The sequence below is a fragment of the Cuculus canorus genome, chromosome 7, assembly GCF_017976375.1.
Source record: "Cuculus canorus isolate bCucCan1 chromosome 7, bCucCan1.pri, whole genome shotgun sequence".
NCBI classification, from domain to species: domain Eukaryota; kingdom Metazoa; phylum Chordata; class Aves; order Cuculiformes; family Cuculidae; genus Cuculus; species Cuculus canorus.
Window position 1 is genome coordinate 33,806,316 of NC_071407.1, and position 17,982 is coordinate 33,824,297.

The following is a 17,982-nucleotide window of genomic DNA, read 5'->3' on the forward strand; positions in this document are numbered from 1 at the left end:
ACTATAAGGTTTTAACACATAGGCACAAAGCTGCTGAGCGTGTTTAAATTACTGAGAAGGGGAGGAGTTAGAAGGGAAAAAACAAAGGGAAACCGTGTCAAGTGAACGATTTAAGGTTGCTGCTAAAAGTTTTCTCCTGAGGGAATCTATTAATAATCATAGTAATATGTTTGGGGAGTAGAAAGGCTTAATCTTAAAAGGGTGTTCTGAAATGATTTAACTTTAATAATATTAAAAATTAATTATATAGCGAGTACAATATTTTCAAAGACAGCTAGTTGGTATGTGCTGAGCCAGATAGGGTTTAGCATTTGCCTTTTAGCAAGTGAGAAGAAAATGTGGTGTTAGACTCTTTAAAGTCTGAGAGTTGAAATTACACTGGTGTTAAGCAAATATTCGCTTGTTTATTTACAAATACATAGTCATAGTATTTCATATACATACATATATAGACAACTGACTTGTGTAATGAGTCTTTATCAGCGCTACTGTGAACGCAAACTAAATTCCCAGAAGTCAGTTATGTTGTTCAGTTAGACACAGAGAGAGTCAAAACTGAATTTGTTTTGTATATAAGAATGATAGACCTGCTTTATATTTTGCAGAGCAAAAAAAATCTTCCAGATTTGATTTAGATAATTCCCATCTACAATTGGCCCTATTTGTGTAATACTTGCATTTTTGTATTTTCTAAAGTTGGGGGGGTTGAGCTCTACATGAGAGTAAGAAAGGAAATGTAGCTTACATTTTAGTTTAGCCTGGCATACATTTGCTGTAGTTAATGCTTATGAGTACATCTTACTAATTAATCATATTGGCCTATTAGTCATGTCCTTTAGACCCTTGGTGGGGAGGGGTGTCTACTGGGTTTAATAGCCTGGCTAGGGGTTGAGTAGAAGCTGTAGGAGAGGGTCCTTTAAAAGTCTTAGAAGAGAGTTTGCGAAGGACAAGGACGTGAGATGTGAGCTTGATACTGTGGTTTTCGATGTGCCAGCCATTTAAACTTCCTGAAATTATCTGAAGCATTCAGATCCATAAAATGAATGTGGGTTTTTTTTTTTTTCCGAAGAAAGTGACAGTGCTCTTCTGTTTTCCTATTGAAACGTTCCCTGGCCTAGTTCAACAGAAACATTTTTACATTACAACTGTGAAATCTTGGCATAAAGCTCCCCTTTGTGCCCTTCATTATTTTCTCACAAATATAGTCCATTGTCACATAGCTGAAGTTAATTTGATCAACATTGGGACATTTAACTTTTATGTCCGGTCAAAGGAGCTGTTTCATGCTCATTTTGGGTATTCAAAAGAAATGATTGCCAGAAAAATAATGTTACTATTAACAATTCAGAGCAATTAGTTTCCCAGGGAGAGGCGATGTGATGCACCGGCTCCACACAACTATTCTTTGTCATTTTATGGATGCTCATCAGTCAACTGTCACATCTTCTCAAAGACCCCTCCAATCTAAATGTTTCTCTTTGGGCTTTTCCCAGAACTAGCAGCTGAATGAGCAAAAGAAAAGCCACTTAGTTTCTAGGCAAAGGAAAACTTCGCTCTAAAGATCTGGGTCATTTCAGAAGATCCTAGGAGTAGCTTGCTTGAGAGGTGGGGGGGAGTCGGATTTTATTTAATTTTGTTTAAATTAAACAAATTAAACGGTGATTTTAACTCTGAGTGAAAACTGTCTGTAATCTTACGCCTTGAAACATTTAGTGAAATTTCTGTGTATTCAGATAGAATGCACTCCCAGGGCAAATAAACCTTCCATCCAAATATCCTCTAACAAAGGTTTAAAACCCTAGATCACATTCAAAAAGACAGCTTTTCATTAAACACCCTGAGGCTCATCTCATTAATATTCAGTCATCCCCCCCGCACCTTTAAACGAAGGTTAAGTGCTCTCAAAATTAGTGTGTTTGTATAATATGCTCTTTAAAGAGTAAATCCAGCAAAATTGTCTTGTTACTTTCAACCTGTCAAAGGCACTTTCTCCTTGCTTCTTGTTTTTCTCCTGTCTCGAGCTTTTGTATGTTGATGCAGTTGTCAAAAATGCAACTCGTACGTCCTTCCTTTTTACACAAACACATCCTGAATTTTATTTAGGTTATATTTTTAGCATATTATAATTTTGTACTTGTGTATATTGTAAAGGAAATTAGACATTATTATCATTTTAAGGACACAATAAATGCATTTCCATAAGTGAGTGATGCTTTCTGATAGTCCTAGTCAGTAATTTTGCCCTTATTCTGTTATTTTCAGCATTTGAGTTCTTTTTTTTGTTTTAATTAATAACTGAACAGGTTATTAATAAATTTGCAGCATTTATTATTCAAATGGTAAATTAAAGATCTTTTCTTTTTTTCTCATGATAAAAAGAAATCTGTATAAACAAAAGCAGATTTGGAAGCAAAAATCTGACTGGAGAATCGGCAATCCAAAATCCAGAATGTGTAAGAGCTTGTAGGTGTCACACAGAAAGATGTGTGGATACTCTAAGTCACTCTTCACTTTGTCTGCCTCATGTGAACAGAATTGTGGCTTTTCCAAGAGAAATACTGAAAATAATAGCTCTGACGTTTCCTGGAGGGATTTTTGACAGTTATTTTCACAAAAGCAAATTCCCTGTCCTGTGATGGGGATCGCAGTAAGGTATTGCCAAGTCTGCTGGTGAGCTGGGGCTGCTTTCCAGCTCATCTTTCAGATGGACTTTACTCCCGTTTTACCCATTTTCCACGATAGGTTCTCCTGGAGCAGCCTCCATTGGTTACCACGTCTTTCTAGTAGAATATAACCGATGTAACTACCAGCTAGATTGGATGTCGTGTAAAAAAATACCACTCCCAGGAGAATTTCTGTAATTAAGCAGAAACAATTGAAGAAAAGAGAGAATGCCTCTTAAAAAAAAAAGAAATGGCTGCAAATAACTTGCTGCCTGCTTGACTTTGCCCTGAAAATGACTTTATATGAGAATGTGCAGAGTGTGTCACATTCTTGTTGAGTTATATTTCTCTTTTTACTGTAATTTGTTCCTTAGAGAGTCTGGGGTTAGCTAAAAAGCTGTCATTACTGTCTAGCTAAAGGTGATACTCGCATCAGCATTCATTGTGGTTTGTGTCTTTTGAAATCTTCTATCGTATAGCCATATAATCTTCCAGGATAGCTATGATTCAATTAAAAAGAATCTATATGGGCTGTTGATCCAATTTTTATTCATTTGCAGAGAAATGAAAATGAATTGCTATTGTGATTTTATTTACAAGGCTCACTGTAAGATGATGCTAGGAGCTGATATTTATAAAACAGAGAAATGGTTGGAAGAGCTCCATTCTGCTGCCGTTTGAGTTTATGGGCACTAATAACCACCTTTCAACGTTTTTACTACCCATAGGAAGGTAGGATCACTATGTGAGAAGGTGGTTGTCTTTGACTTTTGTATTATGTCGTGGAAATACACATTCTCCCCAACGGGTAAATAACCAGATGCAAGTGATAGCATTTTTAGCCACTTTCTCATGTGTACAAGTGCTGAAGTAGTTGTAGATGGACTTGGCAGACGTTCTTCATGGACTGACAGGTAAATAGCTGTAGCTGCTTCACCTTTTATGAAAGCTTCTTTAACTTTCTTCCATCAGCGTAGGGTTTAAGAGGCTGCTAGGGTGATTCCGTTTCTTACTCCAAGAAAGAAAATGCTTCTACTGTTTTTATGTCCAGACGAATTTTCTTTGTTCAAATCTAAGTTGACAGCTCTAGCTTTTTTAATTGTTGTGCTCTTTTGAAAGAGAGGGGGTTTCCCTTCTCTTTAGCACTTCAAATAATTCTCTCATGTTGCCCCTCACTTGTTCCCTCTTGTAGCTCGGTAGTCAGTCCATTGTAGTGCGATTTTCAAAGGGATGAGTGCCCGAGCTAACAATTAAATATGTAAAATTTGTTGCTATTTGCTTTTCTCAACGTCAAGCGTTTTTTAATCTTTGGTGAGTGAAGCCTTTCTGTGTTTCTAGTAATTTGCATTACCCTTTTCTCCAGGTGTTGGGTTTGGTTTTAATTCACAGCCCCTCTGAGCCTAGCTGTTTCCCCAAGCCAATGGAAGTGTGCGGGTTTCTGTCGCCAGCAGCGCCCCGTGGCATGACGTGGCCAGTGGCCAGTCACCTTCTGCTGTCCCCTTTGCCTGCGTGACTGTCTCCAGGAGGTCAGACTGGGAAAGGCGTTTGTTGCAAGTCTGGCGAGATACAAGTCTCGCAAGATTTCTTAACCGTTCTGCCACTGTTCTTTGATGAACTGTTTATGCCACACAGTGCCTCTGAATTTTTCTAGTTTTGTCACAAAAGACCACTTTCCCCAGCTTTAATGAGTTAATGAATCGGTATCCCTTTGCTGCATATCCTGATTATTTTCTGCCTTGCTCTTGGCATTCTTTAACGCTGAGTGAACACGGGATTTTCGCTTTATTCCAAGCACTACAGAGCAGCAAGCAAGAGTGGTGATGTCTCATACAAGTTAAGATATGGCAGTTATCTCTGCCTGCTTATGGCCAAGTGTTACCAACATTGAGGAGTTGCAGAAGTTTCATGGAAGGATTTTAATCTTCCATGATAAAGTAAAGGAAGATTCAGAAAGATTGCAATTTCTTTGGTTTCCTCTTGTTGTTTCCTGTTGCATCAGACGAAGAGCAAGAAAATTTCTTCGTAGCGTAACACCAGTGCTGTGGCATTGTATTCTCCTGCAGCAAAATTGATAAGTACTTACATCATTATACATGGCTGCTATTTCATTAGGCGAATGTCAGTGTCAGGTAGGATCATGGTTTTGTCAATATAATGAAAATACCAGTCAAGTGAGGAAAAAGTCACAATTTTCCAGCTCTAAAAATTGATTTTTATTGCTGCTCTTGTAATCCTTTCTTCGGATTAAGTATTTATTATTGATGTGGTCTTTCTTTTAATCTTAATGGCTGCTGACATTGTAATTAATTAAAAAATACAACATTTTTGCCCAAATGGCACTATATTGAAATTAAAAGTGAACATCACATATTAGTTAAACAGCCCTGGCAAATGTCTTGAGTGCTAAGATGATTGCCTGAGCTTCTTGACAATTCCCTTCATCTTGCTGTATGCTGCTTGACCTTTTGAGATGTTTTGATGTTATTAATAGGTTTTAGCTATTATATCAGAAAGAACAGAGCACAAAAATATGATAAACTTTATCTTTTTAATGACAGTGCTACAACACCTTAGGCATGCCAATGAAGGGACTTACATCTCGTCTTTTGAGGCACACTTAGACAGTTACCAGGTTACTTTTATTCAGAATTGATGGGTGGGGGTTCTGGAATTTGTATCTGAATGTAGATCTGAGAATGCGGAATGGTGCGAGCCGACTGCTGGCTGTGCTGTAAAAGGGAGGCAATACCCAGAAGACAGGGTCCTGTTTCAAAGCTCTCCCTATAACCTCTGCTGGAGGTGGATCCCCCACAGACCAGTTCTCAAGGTGCAGCTCAAGCTGATCTCTTCAACTAAAAATTACAAGGGAAGAAATAACGAGGACAGAAACAACAGAAATCTGAGAGGCCACACAGCAATCCTGTGTGTAGCGTTGTATAAACCAAAACCTAGTGCCCCATTCTCTTTATCTTCAGTTCCTTGACATGGCTGTAGTAGAGAACAGCTTTCACTGTCGTCGTTCTTTGACTTTCCAGCAGAAGTCACTGCAGGAGTTGGTATTACCTCTGGTATTACAGATCTATGGAGAAGAAAGTGTGTCTAACCTCCTTACCCATAGGTACCTGCTACCCCTGTGCCAGCGCTTGGCTCCCATCTATGGGATGGTCAAGTCACTTTCTGCCTTTTTTGTTTCCTTCCTAAACATTCCTCTTTGGGATAAGATCCTCTCTTGTCGAGAAGACATTAGTTGAGCGTGCCCTTCGCACGATGTGGCCATGAGACGCAAGCCGCCTGCACACTTGGGTCTGGCTGCGCGATGCTTCTGGGCTACAGAGCACCTGGCAGTACTGCCTTCGTGCCAGCAGCCTCGTGGAGAATCCTGCCAGTGGCTGGGGGTCCAGTGTCCTGGTTCCTGCACTGCCCGCAGCAAGGGTGCAGACAGCCCTGCTGACTCCATCTCTGTGGTGTTTCCTGAATACTTCACTGCTTGGCTTAAATGTGAAAAGGTTTTACCACCTCATAGGCCAGCATTAGTTTTCCTGCGTTCAAATCAAAAAGGAATCTTCGGTTCAAGGCTGTTCTTAGGTCGACAGTAAACAGCATTAGCAGTTCAGCCTGAGAAGTGATTCCTGCACCGAGACTGAGCCATCCTCTCTTGTCTGCACAGATAGTTGTGATTTTTGTATTTTACTTAGGAAAGGACATTTTATTCAGGCGGTCGTATTTACTCTGTAAAAGCAGCTTTAATTCTTCTGTGTGGGTAACGTGCAAAAATAGATTGTGGGAAGATAATTTCTTACCCCTGCAGCCCTACAACAAACACGGAAGCGCTCGTATTAGCTAGTATTTAGCTTAAACACATTTAGTTATTATAAAAATTTGCTCACTGAATAAAATATGGCTTGACCTCTGCACTGTTTCTTCCCAAGAAACGTGACAGTGTCCCTCCTTCTTCTCCATTCAGCCTGCTTGGCAGAGCTGCAAGTTTTTTTTGTTTTGTTTTGTTATGTTATTGTTGTGTTTAAAATAACCCCCCCTCCAAAAAAAAAAAAAAACTCAAGCCCCTCTTTTCAGCGGTGTCAAGTTAGGATGAATTGGCCGGGGAGGCATGTTTATAGACTGTGTGAAGAACTTTGTCTTTGTGTGGGAATGCTGGTGACACTGGTATGGCTTGCCTGAATGAACTGCGATGACGCGGCTAATAAGGTGTCCTGCTGAGCGCCGCAGCAGCCTTTCTCAGACCTCCCACTTAATGCCATTCAGCTCCAGCTCAGTGTAGCTAATTTTTCCCATTCCCTCAATTCTTTAGGCCTCCTTACAAACAGAAAAGTCAACTTTCACACCGAGGAGAAGATAAGTGCTTTAGGAAATAATCGTGTAAACAGAATGTTACCTTCTGACCTGATGCTGATACCTTGGTCTGGGACAAAACCCAGCTGGCTATTGCATTAGACATGGCTATTAAAGGAATAATGCTGCTGATCCTCCTTACAAAGTGCCCTGAGAAATGGTTTAGCCAAATCACAGTGCCTCTTGTCACACTGAATCATGTTCAGCTGCTCTCTTCCATGACCAAATTGCTGAAATTTAGATGCTTCCTTGTCTTTTCCTTTCTTGCAGCAGTATGGGAGGGGGACAAGTATGAAAGGAAGGGAAGGTCAGTGATGTTTCTGATTGCCCTAGTATTTTCTGGCTGATTTTCAGTGCATTTAAATGTACATACCATACAGCATATAGTTTTTATAAAAGCCGGTACATTCCATAAAGTGTCTTTAATTGTAACTACTGCATTGAATACTTTACAATAAAGTAAATTATGAAAGGATTTCAGTGTTTCCAATAACACAGCATTGTTAATTTTAGGATTGGACTAAGTGATTCCTTTTGGTGTTGAGTCTAAAATTATTAACTAGACATAGATTTCCAGTAATATCAAGGAGAAGAGGAATGTCTACCTCTTACTCTGTTTAGTCGTGGAAGGAATATGGCACCCAGATGTCCTAAATGCCTTTGGAAAAGCTTACCCTTCACAATCCACTTAGCCAACACTGCCATCCAGACTGAGAGGTCGGTCTTTACATATCGGAGAATCGTGATGGTTTGGGTTGGAAGGGACCTTAAAGCTAGTTCCAACCCTGCTGCCATGGGCAGGGACACGTCTCACTGGATTAGGTTCCAAGGCCAAACCCTGAGCATTTGCTTGTACTGTGGCATTTGTTTGGCTTCTCTTTAGGTTTGCCTGCCGCACTGGTCCAGTGGCCCCTGCTCTGAGCTGAGTATGGCTTTCGTCCCAGGAGGGACAGTCTAGCACACGCTACAGCTAGTCAGCCTCGTAGCTCAGAGGGCTTCAGGGCTTTCTCACAATGCACCCAGAATAACAGGCAGTTTGGGTCATAGGTCTTTGGGAAAACATGTTAGGGGACTGCTATGCTAACAGCGCTGATGAGTACAGATTGGTTTGCTACAAGTCTTACCAACGCAGCAGAGCAATTGCATCTCCAGTGCGGGCACAGTAACTTCTTTCTGGGCTTGTAAAGCACTTGCTGGTATCCACCGTGAGGCAACCTGCAGCTGTTAGACCAAAATAAAAATTATATCTATTTATTTAGCAGCAAAGAAATTGATATAGTAATTTAACATTAATTTGTGCCATTAGCAATGAAGTTTACTCCTTAAAGTGTGAACCATGGTTCTGACTAATCAAAACATTCAAGCATGTGACTAACTTGGACTGTAAACTGTATTTGAAAGTTCCACTTGCTGGGGTGTTTCCTTCTCTTACTGTGTGTCCTCTCTAAAAAGCTGTTGAACTCTCTTTCAAGAACTATTTGCATCATCTCAAAATAGAACAAAATTTTTAAAGAAACACTGTAACCCAAGCAGTCCGGAAGGCTTCCAGTGTAAAGCCGTCAGCTAGAAATGTAGAATTGGTTTGAAACTGGCAAAATAATGAATATATTCCAAGTGTAAAGAATCTGGTCCTGTTCTCAAGGACTCCTTATGCAATTAAAGTTCTGTATATGCGGAACTGGTAGGAAAGAAATCATCTATGGCATTTATGGGTTTGTGCTTTAAAGTTTCACACCGTTATCAATAAACCCAACTGTAAGCATGCATTTCTTTTTTCCAATAGTCCTTGTTTGCCACATGGAATTTGTTGTTCTGATTGCTGAAATGGGCAAAAGCGACAAATATTTCTTTGGTATGTTCCAAGTGCAAATGGATTCTTTTCTCATAAGCGATGCCTTCTGGAATAAGAACTAAAGTTTAGAAGACGGTGTTTTTCCAACCATTGCAAAGAGAAGGCGTCTCTTTCTGGAAAAGAAGGGCTGTAATCTGTTCTAAAAGCTTTCTTTTTTATTTGCATCCAAGTATTGGATACACCCCGATTGTCTGTCATCTCATAGGTCGCAACAAACAGCACTGCTAGTTAAGGTATTGATGATCTTCCATAACAGAAAAAAATTTGCTCGTTCATATAGTGTTGTGGAATTTTTGTAGCTCCCCTGCAGTCATGAAATTTTTACCTGAGTCGCTTGTTTTGTCACCAGCTCTTTAGAAAAGTTGTATCAGAAAGAAGAGAGACTTAAAGTATGACGTAGCCTTCCAGGATAATCTGGTAGTCAGCAAGAAGTGGCACTGCATCCTCCCACTGAAAGCTGTAAGATTAATGCTGGTGGCATAGATTGGCCGCTTTCTTTTTATGGTTCAGATTTATCACTCCATTGGCTGATCGTGGCAACATTTTTAAAGGATTATTTGGTACGTGGTTAAAGGAAGGGTATTGCTATAGAAACAAATAGCAAAATAGAATAACACAGACTTTGAAGCCTTCCAAGTTCATTTGCAAGCACTCCTTCTAAAAAAAGAAGTCGCTGAGTTCTCATTTACTTGTACACATGATGAACTGGATGCATTTGTGGCTTCGAACATGAAAACAGGAGAAATGGAGCACTTCTGTTTAGCTCTTGCGCCAGTCTGAATACCCTCACTGTGTGTTCGTGGTCCGCAGTGTTTTGCAATGCTCGATTTCCATCCAAGCCCCCCAGTGCCAGATGTTTTTCCTGCATGTTCCAGTGGGAGTGCTCTTCTTTATAGCCATCTTCTTTGCTAACTTGGAGTCTGATTCTAAAAGCACAGTCAAGAAGATTAGTTCTTGTGTCATTATTCAGTGCAATTCTAGGCACCAGTAAGTATTTCAAAATAGAGCTCTGAAAGTATCAAATTGCTGAAATAATTCTAAGATTTGGTAACTCTTCAACTAATAATAAGTACCAATGGCAAGGACAGTAGGCTACAGACGTGTATTAAGTTGAGTGATTTAAAGTATATTTTATTGTTAGGTGTCCCAGATCATTTTAAAAAAACCATAAATGTGTTTATCCCTTGCTGTACCACTGCTGGTAATTTTAATGGGCACCTAAATTTCACCACCTGTGCAAAGGAGATTTGTCAGAAACCACTTGAGAAGTATTGTTTGGACTATTCTGCTCCAGTCTGTCAGGAGACACCGATTCTAAAAGGACCAACAAGACAAACTACAGGGGAGCAACTGGTTAAAATGATCAGTTTTAAAGCTGGGATTGATTTGTATGCAAATCATGATTAAATCAGATAATGTGGAAGACTATGAAATGACTGAGTTTTAATTAATTGATCAGAAGCAGACTAATCAGCTGCTTTATTCATCGGTTGGGAGACATTTTAAGTGGCTATTTTTGGAATAGTCTGTTTATTTGGAAAATCCATCTTTGCATAATACAATCACAGGCATCATTCTCATAATAACAATTTGTTTTAAGAGGACTTCTTTAGACCTTGATGTCATTCCTGCAATATCTGTCATTTCTTTGTCAGCAGTAACTGGCAATGAGCAAAGCCAAAACTAAGATATGAATCAGGAAAGTTGGCAAAGCAAAATCACTTTTTCTTATGAATAAGTTGCATATCAGATTTTGCAATGATAATGTTATCAAATTTTGTCAATGTAAATGGTTTAACTTTTAAGTTCTCATTTTCCTTTAATGTGCCAGGAGGGCACTAATCAAACTAATGTTATGTACAGGTCAAGAGTGACAGTTTTTTCTCGGTGCTTGCTGGGAGCTGACAGTAGGCAGTATTTATTAACAGTGCCTGCAATAATTTGTCAGCTGAATGGAGGATTTGGAGATTTTCATGCCAGAAAAGGATAAGTCTTTGTAAGAGATTTTGCTTCAAATGATGACTACCTGAGGTCCGGTGCACATTAATTTCTCAATAGAATAATATTCCTTACATAGTAGATTATTGTTGACTAAAACTGAGATGTTTTAAAGAGGAGAAGCAGTATCTCACTGTGAATCCAGTATTGTACCTTTCTTTATAGCTTTGGAAAGTCTAAATGAATGTGATGTATTAAAACTTTTAAAACCATTTGAAATGAATGCCTCCTCGCTGGGCAGTTTTGTTCCAGGAAGCCTACTTACCGTGCATTACTTTGGAATCCATTACCTCTCTATGTGGGACTGTGCCTCTGGCTCAGCTGGGGTTTCTGGCATCGTAACGCTTACATATTTACGTATTTCCAGAATGTACACAGTGTATTGCCTTGCATTTGTTTCTTACTTCTTATAGATTGTGCAACTCATTTATGAATGCAGGGGTTCGTGGGCTTTTCTGTGTATATTCTTTGTAGCTGTAGCGGTCGCATTTTAGATGTTTCATACCTTCCTTAGCTGTGAATAGGAAATTAATTGTTTTGATTCCTGTTTTAAAATTAAGCATCAATCAGTGGATTTCCAAATGCGAAGATCTCTGGAAGCACATTGTTAGCAGTAGCAGGCAGTTGTTGTTAATTATAGATAAACTATATAATAGCAATTTTTAATAATACAAGATTTGAAAGATGAGCAGTAATGGCTTATCTCCTTTTTTAGTATTAAGCAAAGGCTTGTGAAAATAGTCAGTCATTATGCCACATCTGGAAAGATCCCCTTGTAGACGTTAGCTACAGCCTCAATAAAAATCTGCTTTGAACAAAAAGAGAACTGTCTTTCAGAGAACTATAACTGAGCCAGAAAAAAAAGCTTGTAGATCAATCTCTGTCAGATGTGATGATTAATGTTTATTCTTAACACGTTGCTTTTCATATAGTGCTTCAAAAATATTAACAAATGCTGGTGAACATTATGATCGCAATCTCATAGATAAGTAAACTCAGAGGTAATTGTATTGTGAACTCACCACTCATTTGGGGCTCCCAATTCTAGCTACCCAGCCCAAAGCTATATAATTATCTTTTAAAGGTGTGTTGTATTTCTGCGATGCCCAGACACCGATTCTACATTATTTGTGCTAATTGCTGTGAACTTGCTTTCCTCTATTTTGCTCTTTCATCCAGACAGCAGAAATCAAATGCAATATTTTACTGCGGTTGGAGACAGAATTGCCTAAGCAAAGAAAATTGGCCCAAAAGCATGGTTAATATATTGTTCCAGTATAAACAGGTAGTTTTAATCATTCCAATACTTATTTCTGAGATTGCGCTTAGAGGATAAGATATGTGTATTTGTGCATCCTCGCGTATACGTGAAGCTGAATGACAGATTTGTCTTGTTTTGTTTTTTTTCCAGAATTATAGATCAGCGGTTTGAGAAAGTTTCGTATTTTGTCTTTGGAGATTTCAACTTTAGACTGGATGCCAAAGCAGTAGTAGAGGTAGGACTTCTATTTTTCTTCTGTTGTAGACCCTACCAGGTTTTATTTCTCAAATATTTTTTCCTGTGTATAGACAGGAAAAACTGTGGATGCCCATCTAAGGTGAGACCTGGAGTGTTCACAATGCCCACAGACTCTTCCTTTGGCAGGCAAGCAGATTCCTTGTTTGAAATCTCTTTGAACTTCAGCACGGAACGCCACATTTCTGTTGTACGCTTATGACTCTTGCCCTGTGTTTATAGCTCACAGTGAATCTCACAATCATTTACTGTGGGCGGAGAAAGTATTGGTTTGTATTTCTAATCTGTGGGGGAAAAAAAGAGAGACATTATGATAGAGCTCCATACTTTAAAAAATACAAGCAGACATTTATGCAAACCTTTGTGGCGCTAGCATCTCAGTGGGGAACGGTGACTGGAAGATCTGAATAAGCCAAAACCAGAATGCAGTAAACCTTTTTCATCACGAGTTGAGATCACCTTGACTCTACTGCTAAAGCTGGCCTCCAGGTACCATGGGGTCAGAAATAACATCTAGGTTGAAAACCAATTTAATCTCATTTTTTTCCAACTTTAATTCTCAGAGATACTGCAGTGCCTTTTGGTGTCCTTGAGGGTAGGCATGCATCTTCTAAACCAAAAGCTTTTATTTTGCAAATCAAGCAGCAGGCAGTAAGTGGCCTGTGTGTCAAAGGCTGGCTACCTGTCATACAGGAGCAATGCTGTTCTCCTTCATCTATTGAAAAAACAGGAGTTTGACATTAAAGCACTGTGTATGTAGGTAATAGCTTCCTTCCTGGAACTCTTTATACATGGCAGTCATTTAACCAACTAACTTAAAGCATAATTGAAATGGAATTCAAGTCACTGATTCAGCATGTGCAACTTCATACTGCTTATGTTAAGGACTAAATCCTGCTTTGCTACATTGCGGTCCCCTTAGTTATTGTCAATGTTTATAGATTACTTGGTTTTAAAATATATGCGGGGGGGGAAGTATTCGCTAGTGGTGCAATAGTATTATTGAGAACGCTCCTGTCTGCAAACGCCTCTACCAATCATGCTGCAGCAGAATTATCTCCTACACCCAGTATTGATGAAGTTTTTCTTAACTTGCTAAATGCCCAGCAGTCTGCAGGGCTGAAACTGCAGAGAATTCTTTTGTTATTACCAGTAGATCCAGATTCTGACATTAACGTCTGTGAGTTGCAAAGGGATCCGCTTCTAAAATAACATTCCTAGGCAGAGATGATGTGTACAGAGTGAGCTGCACAATGAGTGGTAACAGTGCATGTGGTTCTTAGTCTTGACCCTCTACTTTATGAATGTTTTACCAATGTTTATGAATGCTTTACCAATGTTAATTAATGTTGTCGTGTTTGAGCACACAAAGGGTAATTAAGATGAATGAAATTCATTTACCCATTCTTCCTACATAAGGTGCATGCGTGTGTGTGTGTGAGTGTAGTAGAATAATACATATTTTCTGTTCTTTTTTTTGAGAAAAAGCATACCCTGTTAACCAGAGCTTCACCGGGGTACTTTGCAATCTAAATTAAACATTATTAAAGTTGATCTAGGAATTTTCAACTGTAATTTAACGTCTGCACAGTTAAAGCCGTATTAAGTTTGGTTTGTAGTCTTCTGCTTTTGGTACAGTTTATAACCTGGTATGTCAGAAGATCCAAAAGATTTAAGAAATGGTTGTCTCAGTTTGCTAACACAGAAGTTATAGTCCAGACAGTGTGTCATTGACTGCATCTTAATACCGGAACAGCCATGAATGAATCAGTAGTAAGCATATAGCACTCTGTTCTGACAATAAAGTCCAGTCTCCTGGGAGATAGATCAGTTTCTAAAGCATAATTTGGATGGGCGGAGTTGCACACCACCTTTTAGCAGGGGTTATTCTAGATACGACCTAGTGGTTTCATCGGCTATAAGACAGGTAAGATCACTTGACGAGCTAATTTATGATTGATGTTTCTCAGCTGTGCCATTGTTCCAAAGCTGGCAGAGGGCAGAGTGCCTTGACCAAGGCCGTACACAACTGGCAGTGGCAGAACAGAATGAAGGTGGCCCAAGGGGATTGTTTGTTGAACACTCAGTGGCAGCCAAAGTGTTTGCCTGTGCAGGAACCTCACACTCCACTAAATATCCTGGTTCCTTCTGGCATTTTAAACGTGCATCTATGCAAACCAGTATTAACCATTCTTTCAACTATTGAGCCGTGTAGTTAATAGTAGGAATTTTAAGGGTTAATCCATTAACCTGTCATCTTTGTCTATATTACTGAAATTATCTCTGCTTTTCTTGCTGACCTTTTGCATTGCCTCTTGAGACCACAGTGTGCTGAACTCTTGGACACTCAGATGGACACTCAGATGCTATGAGCAGTACGTGTGTTATGGAAACGTAGACTGTGCTTATACCAAACACAAAGAATAAAGTAATTTCTAAAGGATTTGTCAGTTAAGCCATTGAAAGGGAGAATCTAAGAGCTGTTTCCAATGTGGAGTCCAGACACTAAAGTACAGTGGGCTAAATTAGGTGCATTTATTAATTCATAATTAGTAGAAAATAAATCATTAATATATAATTTATTAAACATTTTATGGGAACCTTAATCTAAAGTCGTATTGATTTCCTTGCTAGGAAAATCTGCTTTACTGTTGTTGGAGTAATCCAGGGGGGATCAATAAAACAGGTAAAGGCTTCTGGCAATTCTGAGATCCACGTGTGCATTAACAAGTGCATTGTCCAGAGGGATAAACTGGCAAGAAAGAAATAGGATGTGTGTGGCATAACAAGCATAGCAAGTGCAATTGTTCTATATTAGGTTTGAATTATAGTTTGAGCATAGTTCGTAGCTCAGCATGATAATGTTTGGAGAAATACCTGCAGCTCGTCCACTGAAAGCATTTTAAAGTTGTCCTCAGTTTGAAAAGGGCCTGTGATAAGGTTCCATTCCAGTCTGGTTTTTTTGGGCCAATGTGTGATTGAAAATACGAGGAGCATGAGATAACCTGGAAGCATGAGTGGTTTTCTGAAGCCTCGGACATTTGTGTTCTCCGGGTGTGCGCCAGGCATCGAGGCCACCGGGGTTCCTTTGCCAAGACTCAGCCAGTGATGCCCACCTTGGCTGTAGCTGCCAGATCTCACAAGGAGTGCTTGATGCCACCCTCTCCTTGGGACGGGCTGAAGCCCCCACCCACTCTTTCCCTGAAAATAAACATGCAGAATAGTAAATGCTGCAAAGTGTTATTTATAGCACAGCACCTCTGGCGCAGGGCAAGTCTTAGGAGACCCTGTTCTGGATTATGACTTCACTTGCTCCGCTTGATGCACATTTTAAATTACTCGGGGGCGTTCTGTCGGGTTTTCTCAGGTGGATGCAGATGGGGACCTGCATGGCAAGAAACAAGGCATTGGATGCAGCAGACTGACCAGAGAGTTTGCAAACGCCTGCCTGGCTCTGCTGGGAGATGCCTTTCATCCTGAACAATATGCCTCTGGGCTAACGCGTTGGTGAATTTGTAATGGCCAAGTGCTATTGCTGACATAGTGTGAGTGGACCTTCCTAATGCGTATGTTGAGTTGGTTCCTGATCTGCTCTGGTGGTGTTGCCTAGGGCTGGGTCCTGACACACTGTGCTGGGTGTGTTGCTGAGCTGTGAGATCAGTCTATGTCCATAAGGGAGACGAATGACTGTGCTTTGATATTGTAAATCATCCAGAATATCTTCTATTGGCAATCCAACCTTGTAGAAGGCACCAACTTTTTGGAGATCTGTTGTAGACCCATTCAGGCCAGCAAACTACAGCCCCTTTTGTACTACTGCGTGTGATGTGTCTTGCTGGCATTGCATTCATTTAGTGCTGAACATCTTCTCTTCATCATCCTCCATGCTATAAGTGCTTCCAAAAGCAAACCTTGTAAGTAGGAAATGTGTTTAGTAAGGTGATACATACAAAGGAAAGAATTACATTTCATCAGGTTTTGATCATTTCGAGATATGCTCTAAGACCTTATTTTTTTCTGACGGTCAAATAAATTCAGCTAAACCTGCGTATGCAAAGTTGGCAGTGTTCTGCTGCTGTCTTTGGGGTTTTTTTTAATGCTAAATGTTTTGGGTGGTACAGCATTCTAATTATTTGCCCACTGCTTCCAGGTATATTCTCAGCATGTTATGGAAGTGTTTACAACATATATAAAATTACTATAAACTTTTATATTAGTTTCACTATGAATTCTAGTACACATCAGCTTCTCTGCATTCTTTCTCATACAGGTATTGTCACAGCACATCATAGAAACATGAATTTGTGATGTTTCTTTGTGTAGAAGGTGGTTCTCCTATAATTTTTCCCGAAGTTCTGCTCTTCCCGTACTTTAAAGCTGATACAGATGGATCACTGTAATCTTTGCAGTTATCAGAAATACACTGCGAATTTATTGGAGTGCCTGTGACAAAGGTTGTTTTTCTATTTCTGAAAAGTCATCTAAAACTGAATTGAAAGGAGATTTGATGCGGTGACTTTAAAGAAATCTGCAGGCTGAAGTTGAGGACTATTTCAGAAATCTAAAAGCTATTATGAATTAGTGTTTTAGTTTTTAAAGAAAAAGGTAACAGGGTAAATGCTTGGAGGTTCTGAAAGTAAACAAGACTAGTTGGCTATCAATTTAATAAAGCCAGGACATTAAAATCTCTAAAGTACGTTAAGGATAAAAAGGGATCTCCATGTTTGTGGAGAAATAGAAGAGGGGGGGTTATTATAAAGAATTGAGGAGGAGAGTTTCTTTTTGTTTAATATGAGAAATTTAAGAAATTAGTTTACTGTGAGTGAATGCAAGGAAGAGTTAAGTTAATTCTTCTCTGTCGATCTCTGGGAGCAATCAGAGTATCATCTGCTGGGACTGCTGTGGCTCCGGTGGGTCCAAGGCCATTCTACTTTGACCACTACATATATTTAAGTTTTTTTAATTGAAACAACTTATTAGCATCTAATATTTTCTGTAACCTCTACAGCCACTTGCTAGTGTAGATTTGGAAGCAGAATCGGTCCCATAAATCTCCCCTTGCCTCCTCATTCACATGGATCTATGGAAGTGCAAGCAGGAGGGTCATGACCCCTGTCAGTAAATTTGTAGGGCTGCCTACGCACTGGCATCCTGCGCGGGCTGTCATTTTGTGTCTTTAGCATGCAGAGGTGCCCTTTCCCCTTCATTTGTTAGAGCAGCTGCTTTTTAAAAGGAGAGAGTTCCCATTCTCGTTAGCCCAAGCACTTTGCAGGACCTTGGTGGTTGATGCGGTGCATCAGTCGAGAGCTGCCTCCTCTCGCTACTGCCCTGCACCACCCCAGAGCATCCCAGCTCGCACCTTCAGCTGCAGTCAGCAGTAGGAATACTCCTCCTTCAGCAGGAATACTTCTCCTTCTATTCTTTCTATCTCAGGGAGTCATTTTACCAGCCCTTTTTTACCAGCCCCTTGATTTTATTTAAATCAACCATTCAAGTGAAAACTCTTTAACTATAAATCTTCCTAATCCCATTTCCGATTTTGGGAAAGTACAATCAGGCATAATAAACCGGGCTTATTTTGACTGTTTTAGAATAAAAACCTT

General features: G+C 39.7%; 1 protein-coding gene across 3 annotated transcripts in view; it reads left to right on the forward strand.

Annotated features, from left to right (window-relative positions):
- Nucleotides 1–17,982, forward strand: part of INPP5A (inositol polyphosphate-5-phosphatase A) — a 246,022-nt gene that overhangs the window by 155,993 nt on the left and 72,047 nt on the right. For all 3 annotated transcript variants that reach the window (XM_054071416.1, XM_054071414.1, XM_054071415.1), the window contains exon 9: nucleotides 12,275–12,359. In XM_054071416.1, the coding sequence (XP_053927391.1) occupies nucleotides 12,275–12,359 (85 nt within the window). The remainder of the gene's footprint in view (nucleotides 1–12,274; nucleotides 12,360–17,982) is intronic.